This window comes from Larimichthys crocea, chromosome XXIV, assembly GCF_000972845.2.
Source record: "Larimichthys crocea isolate SSNF chromosome XXIV, L_crocea_2.0, whole genome shotgun sequence".
Taxonomy (NCBI): domain Eukaryota; kingdom Metazoa; phylum Chordata; class Actinopteri; family Sciaenidae; genus Larimichthys; species Larimichthys crocea.
In genome coordinates, this window is record NC_040034.1 from 1,142,240 (window position 1) to 1,149,653 (window position 7,414).

The 7,414-nt window shown below is 43.7% G+C and overlaps 1 protein-coding gene across 5 annotated transcripts in view; it reads left to right on the forward strand.

The window, feature by feature from the left end:
• The window catches only part of mta1 (metastasis associated 1), a 46,234-nt gene that overhangs the window by 23,118 nt on the left and 15,702 nt on the right, over nucleotides 1–7,414 (forward strand). For 4 of the 5 annotated variants that reach the window (XM_027274628.1, XM_027274626.1, XM_027274627.1 and 1 more), the window contains one exon: nucleotides 2,873–2,999. In XM_027274628.1, the coding sequence (XP_027130429.1) occupies nucleotides 2,873–2,999 (127 nt within the window). Of the gene's footprint in view, nucleotides 1–2,872; nucleotides 3,000–7,091; nucleotides 7,219–7,414 lie in introns of all 5 variants that reach the window. The other variant, XM_027274625.1, reaches the window with a different exon arrangement.

A 7,414-nucleotide genomic window follows, 5' to 3' on the forward strand; every position in this document is an offset into this window, starting at 1 on the left:
TCACTACTAATGCTCCGAATGATCTTACTACAGTTCACATCCTGTTTTTCCATCCGTGTCCTGAGTTTGTCAGACCAAAGAAGCGTTATTAACTCAGCCAAATTTGAATGATTGAAAATATCGACAAGTTTTATGAAATTAGGTGTCAAAACCAGGTAAAAGGGGCGGTCGGTAGCGTAGTGGGTTAAGGGGCCGCCCCGTGTGTGGAGGCTATAGTCCTCGCTGCAGCTGGCCCCGATTCGAATCCCGCATCGGACGGCTAATTTACTGTGTCACTCCCTCTCTCTCTGCTTCCTGTCTATCTTCAGCTGTCCTATCATTAAAGGCCAAAAAAATCATCTTTAATAAGTTCAGAAAATGACATGAATAAGTTTGAAACACTCTGAGCTGAGATGAATTCATCTCTGTCTCTCTGCTCCGCGTGTCATCGAACCACTCTTTAAAGACCGCCCGCAAAAATCCTGTTTTAACCCCCAACTCCACGTTTCGGTCTTTTCACGTCTTCACGTTTTCAGCAAATTTATTCCAACATATTTAATGTGTTTTGAAAGAAATTGCCTTCACACAGACTTTAAAGAGTTTTTATCTTGCAGTTTTAAATCCAATAATTAACGCACACCTCGTCAGATTTAAGTGTGATTCAGTTTCGTGGTGCTGCAGCGCCTTGTGGAGGAGACACCACCAGCTCGTGCATGCACCTGCACACCACATTCATTTTTCAGTCAAGTCATACATGCATAATATTCTCTCCACACTTCCTACAACTTTTCTTTCTTTTTTTTATTAATAACGTCCGTCCATATTTTGTTGTTTTTTACGTGGCGGTTGGACTGAGGCTCATGCTGGGTGTGTGTGCTGTGCCTGGGCACTGACGGTGTGTCTGCTGGGCGCTGAGTGCCGGGCAGAGTGAGGGAGTGAAGGAGTACTTATTGATTTTGGCCACACATCTCTTCTCCTGAAAATCCCTTGATTGCTTTTGTTCTGCTTCCCCGTCTCCCTCTTTCTGTCTCGCTTCCTCTAATGAAACTCCAAATGAATTGGAGCACGTACTGACTGCTCTCTTTCTCTCTCTCTCTCCGGCCTTCTCCTCCTCCTCCTCCTTCTCTCCCTGCTGATTTCTCTATCGCTCCCCCTTCTCCCTCTCCTCCTCTCTTCCTCGCTGTCTTTCTTTCTTCATCTCATGCTCCTTCGCTCTTTATCACTTTCGTCACACTTTCTCCCACCGCGCTCTTCTCGCCTATTTCATCTGTCTCTCTGTTTATTTATTTTCCCGTCCATCTCACCTCCACCCTTTTTTTTTTCTCCCACCTTCCGTTTCCTCCCCATCTACATACGAGGAAGGGAATGTTTCCTTACGAGCTGAATATGTTCTTATAGGAATGACTCAGACACATGACCCACTCAGGATGGGCTGATAGTCCGTCAACAGTCGCTCTGTCCATTCATTCTCGGACAGATTTCCACCTTCGAGTCTTTGCTTTTGTTTGTGTGCGAGGTTTCCTTTAATGCAAGGTTTCCAGGACCTCCAAGGTTAGACCTGGAATAAAAGGAATTCAGCCCTCTGAGGGACGATGGCGTAGCGAGAAAGAGAGAGAAGGTACACAAAGTTCAGTGTATAGCAGTTGTATAATGTCTCTGGAGGAGCTTTGTCAAGTCATACCCAAGAGGAAGACATTATTTATTTTTATATTGTTTATTGATAGGCAGGCACAGCATATCTATCCTTAACCATCAGCACTACCCTTGTATCCTAATCCTGAGATCAAACTACATGAAGAAATTTAGCTGGGATGTCTCGCGCGCTCTCTCTCTCTCTCTCTTTCCAGAAACTGTGTCCCCGTTCCTCTGGATAATCCACAGAACAGGTAGAAAGTAGGGTAAAGTCTGTGACAGTAAGATCTGTGGATTACCTAGAATAACTGGGACATTGTTCCCAGAAAGGCACGTTACTGTTGAGTGTTTAGAAATGTTGAATTTCAGCTGCACAAATCCTTTCCTCCAAACACGGGGAAATCAAACTCTTATACGTTAATGAAATCATTTATTTGGAGGGTGTAATAACCTTAAAATGGATTCTTAGAGACGTTTCTTTGAGTCTAAAACAGCTCTCAGGGCCTCGACTTTTAGAAATACTCGCATTGTAAACATCCAAGCAGCACCTCACGTCCAGATTATTTTGAAGAGACGTAAATATTTCTCTTCATTTTTTGTTATTTTTAAATTTTTTATTACCTTCAGCCGTTCTGAAAAACAGCATTAAACTGAATATTCTTTCACACTAGACACAAAGTCTGAAAAAATGTTTGGTATCCACGTTCTGGAAAAACAACTTTTAAATTAGGAAAAAAAAAAGTTTCACATTCTCGATTTCTCAATGAAAACAGTGAGGTCACGACGTCTTCGCTACAGATTTGTGTGTGTGTGCAAACCATCAGGTTCTTTAAGGAGTCTCCACACTTGAATCACACGAATATAGTTTATTAAAAACCACATTCGAAACACATTAAAATGATTGAGAATCCTGAGGGGACCAACAGGAGGGTGAAGCTCTGATACCAGGGTAGAAACGCAGAGAACCTTTGCCCCGTTCGGTCTCATGGAGACACGGCGAGTGAGATTTTATGTAAAGCAGAGTATGTATGTACACAGGAGTCTCCTCCCCGGAGACTTCATTGTTCCGGCTCATCAAGTGTGCATCCTCGTGCTTTATATCTGCGTGTTGTGTGCACCTGAGACTTTTTCTGGCTGCAGCCGATACATCCCTCCCCTCCCTCGTCCTCCTCCTCGCTCGTTCTCCCTGTGGACGCCATTGTTCCGCCTCATCAGATGCGTGTATGTTTGACCTTTTGACCTTTTTTTTTTTACCTCCCAGGGGAGCTAGAGGAGGAGATGGAGAACCCGGAGATGGCGGACCTCCCCGAGAAACAGAAACACCAGCTCAGACACAGAGAGCTCTTCCTGTCCCGCCAGCTCGAGTCTTTACCGGCCACACACATCAGGTACGCTGCTGCACGCCGCCCTGCTGTCACACCGCCACGTGATAAATGTTTCAGCTTTCATGTAGGGGTGGGCGATATATCGAATATACTCGATATATCGCGGCTTGTTTTACGTGAGATGTATGAAATGACTATATCGCGACCATCGAGTACTTGTGACGTAAATGTTTTAAGCCGTCGGCATTTAATTCTCATGTAACCCCAAAAAATACACATTTATTGGGCCTCAAGGAGGTTACAATCTGGGTAGGCGATGCTCTAGTTCAGGACCAACACACAAAAAAGAGGAGAACGTGCAGTAGAGCGGAGTGGTAGTAAATGGTGGAGAAAAGGTTATAATATTATTAAGTTTTTTATCCTCCAAAGCAACAATTTAATACGTGTAAGGTGTTTTGGTGGGTGAAAGCAAACATCAAGCAGTAATGTATCTCCTCCGAAATCAAATGGTTCGCCTCCTAAAGTTGGGGGAAAAATGAGCCCAGCAGAGGCGATTGATGGATTAATCACATATAACTTAAACAACGCCAGTCAAACAAACAACACTTTTTTTTAATAAATTAGTGGATCCACGAAAAATGATCACAATTTAAGTAATCAGCCTTCATCGTTTGTTTTCATTTGTGACAAATATTTGCTGCTCCCAGCTCTCAAATGGAAAATGTATTGCAATGTGTTCTGTATTTCGTTACATTTAAAATATCGCCTCGACGTGTGGGAACTCGTGACGGACCATGTTCGGACCAACCCGTCATCGGACTAATCGTTTAATTGAAGGAATAAACAACGGAAAATATCATTAGCCGCAGCCCCGGCTTCAGACATAGAGACAAACGGTCCAATCAGTCAAATCAGGTGCTGATGTGGTGAGGGAACAAAAGCAGCCAACCGTTTACCCGCCACTGGCTAACCAATCTTCCTGAGGGGGGGAAACACTGACGGACTGTTAGATCGAGCGAATTTAAAATTAAAGGTGCAACGCTACAGTCGCTGATCGTTAAAAACCAGTGAGAAAACATCCTGGTTTCATTAAATTAATTTTCATCAACAACATTGTAGTTTGAAAAAAAACAGTATCCAATTAATATATTAAATCAATATACATATTCAAACATTCAATACACAAACGAACCTCCATAGTACATCAGATGCTGCAGAGAACAACCGTAGTGGTGTCAACTCAGGAAGCAATTTTTCCAGTAATTTAATGTCGATTTTGTAAGTTTCTATAGGTACAACCTGAACAAGTAATCTGGGTAAAATTCTGGACCAGTCCTAATACTAACTAATGCTCCGAATGATCTTCTACAAGTTTCACATCCTGTTTTTCCATCCGTGTTTCGAGTTTGTCAACACAAGAACGTATTAACACTATCCAAATTTGAATGATTGAAAATATCGACAGTTTTTTGAAATTAGGTGTCAAAACCAGTAAAAGAGGCGGTCGGAGCAGCGTAGTGGGTTAAGCGCCGCCCGTGTGGTGGAGGCATATCCTCGCTGCAGTGGGCCCGATGCCGATCCCGCATCGAACGGCCATTTACTGTGTCACTCCCCCTCTCTCTGCTCTTGTCCATCTTCACTGTCCTATCATTAAAGGCCAAAAAAAAAAATCTTTAAAGATCAGAAAATGACAGAACTAGTTTGAACACTGAGCGAGAGTGAATTCATCTCTGTCTCTCTCTCCGCGTGTCATCGAACCACTCTTAAAGCACGCCCACAAAATCCTGTTAACCCCCAACTCCACGTTTCGGTAATCTTTTCAACGTGTTTTCAGCAGATTTATTCCAACAATAGTTAATTTTGTTTTGAAAGAAAATTGCCTTAACACACAGACTTTAAAGGTTTTTAATCTTTGCAGTTTTTAAATCCAATAATTAACGCACACCTCGTCAGATTTAAGTGTGATTCAGTTTTCGCGGTGCTGCAGCGCCTTGTGGAGGACAAACCCAGCTCTGCAGCACCTGCAACACCACATTCATTTCGTCCAAATCATACATGCATAATGTCTCTCCACATCTACAACTTTTCTTTTTTTTTTTTATCCGTCCATATTTGTTGTTTTTTACGTGGCGTTTGGACTGAGGCTCATGTGTGTGTGCCTGTGCCTGGGCCTGACGGTGTGGTCTGCTGGGCGCTGAGTGCGGGCAGAGTGAGGGAGTGAAGGAGTACTTATTGATTGGGCCACACATCTCTTCTCCTGAAAATCCCTGATTGCTTTTGTTCTGCTTCCCCGTCTCCCTCTTTCTGTCTCGCTTCCTCTAATGAAACTCCAAATGATTGGAGACGTACTGACTGCTCCTTTCTCTCTCCCTCTCTTCTCCGGCCTTTCTCCTTCTTCCTCCTCCTTCTCTCCCTGCTGATTTCTCTATCGCTCCCCCTTCTCCGCCCTCCTCTCTTCTCTTCGCTGTCCTTTCTTCTTCATCCATGCTCCTGCGCGCTTTATCACTTTCGTCACACTTTCTCCCACCCGGCTCTTCTCGCCTATTCATCTGTCTCTCTGTTTATTTTTTTCCCCGTCCAATCTCACCGCCACCCTCTTTTTTTTCTCCCACCTTCCGTTTTCCTCCCCATCTACATACAGGAAGGGAATGTTTCCTTACGAGCTGAATATGTTCTTATAGGAATGACTCAGACACAAGACCCACTCAGATGGCTGATAGTCCGTCAACATCGCTCTGTCCATTTCATTCTCGGACAGCTTTCCACTTCGATGTCTTTTGTTTGTTTGTGTAAGGTTTTTAATCCAAGGTTTCCAGGACCTCCAAGGTTAGATCTGGAATAAAGGAATTCATCCGGGGAATTCACGTCGTAGCCCTCTGAGGGACGATGGCATAGAGAGAAGAGAGAGAGAGAGAGAAGGCACACAAAGTTCAGTGTAAGAAGTTGTATAATGTCTCTGGAGGAGCTTTGTCAAGTCATACCAAGAGGAAGACATTTTTATTTTTATATTGTTCATTGACAGGCAGGCGCAGCATATCTATCCTTAAACCATCAGCACTACCCTTGTATCCTAATCCGAGATCAAACTACAGAAGAAATTTAGCGGGGACGTCTCTCTCTCTCCTCTCTTTCCAGAAACGTGTCCCCGTTCCTCTGGATAATCCACAGAAAGGTAGAAAGTAGGGTAAAGTCTGTGACAGTAAAGATCTGTGGATTACCTAGAATAACTGGGACATTGTTCCCAGAAAGGCACGTTACTGTTGAGTGTTTAGAAATGTTGAATTTCAGCTGCACAAATCCTTTTCTCCCAACACGGGGAAATCAACTCTATACGTTAATGAAATAATTATTTGGAGGGTGTAATGACCTAAATGGATCTTGGAGACATTCTTGAGTCTAAACAGCTCTCGAGAGCCCGGCTTTTAGAAATACTCGCATTGTAAACCCCAGGCAGCACCTCACGTCCAGATTATTTTGAAGAGACGTAAATATTCCTCTTTTTTGTTATTTTAATTTTTTATTACCTTCAGCCGTTCTGAAAAACAGCATTAAACTGACTGAAATATTCTTCAAACTAGACACAAAGTCTGAAAAATGTTGGTATCCACGTTCTGGAAAAACAACTTTTAAATTAGAAAAAAAAAAGTTTCACATTTCCGATTTCTCAATGAAACAGTGAGGTCACGACTTCTCGCTACGAGTTGTGTGGTGTGAAAATCATCAGGTTTCGTTGAGGATCTCCACACTTGAATCACACGAATAAGTTTATTAAAAACCACATTTAAACACATTAAAAGTGATTGAGAATCCTGAGGGGACCAACAGGAGGGTGAAGCTCTGATACGAGGGTAGAAACGCAGAGAACCTTTGCCCCGTTCGGTCTCATGGAGACATGGCGAGTGAGATTTATGTAAAGCAGAGTATGTATGTACACAGAGTCTCCTCCCCGGAGACTTATTGTTCCGGCTCATCAAGTGTGCATCCTCGTGCTTTAATCCGCGTGTTGTGTGCACCTGAGACTTTTTTTGGTGCAGCCGATACATCCCTCCCCTCCTCGTCCCCTCCTCGCCGTTCTCCCTGTGGACGCAATTGTTCCCCTCATCAGATGCGTGTAGTTTGACCTTTTGACCTTTTTTTTTTTTTTTTACCTCCCAGGGGAGCTGGAGGAGGGAGATGGAGAACCGCGAGATGGCGGACCTCCCCGAGAACAGAAACACCAGCTCAGACACAGAGAGCTCTTCCTGTCCCGCCAGCTCGAGTCTTTACCGGCCACACACATCAGGTACGCTGCTGCACGCCGCCCTGCTGTCACACCGCCACGTGATAAATGTTTCAGCTTTCATGTAGGGGTGGGCGATATATCGAATATACTCGATATATCGCGGCTTGTTTTACGTGAGATGTATGAAATGACTATATCGCGACCATCGAGTACTTGTGACGTAAATGTTTTAAGCCGTCGGCATTTAATTCTCCGG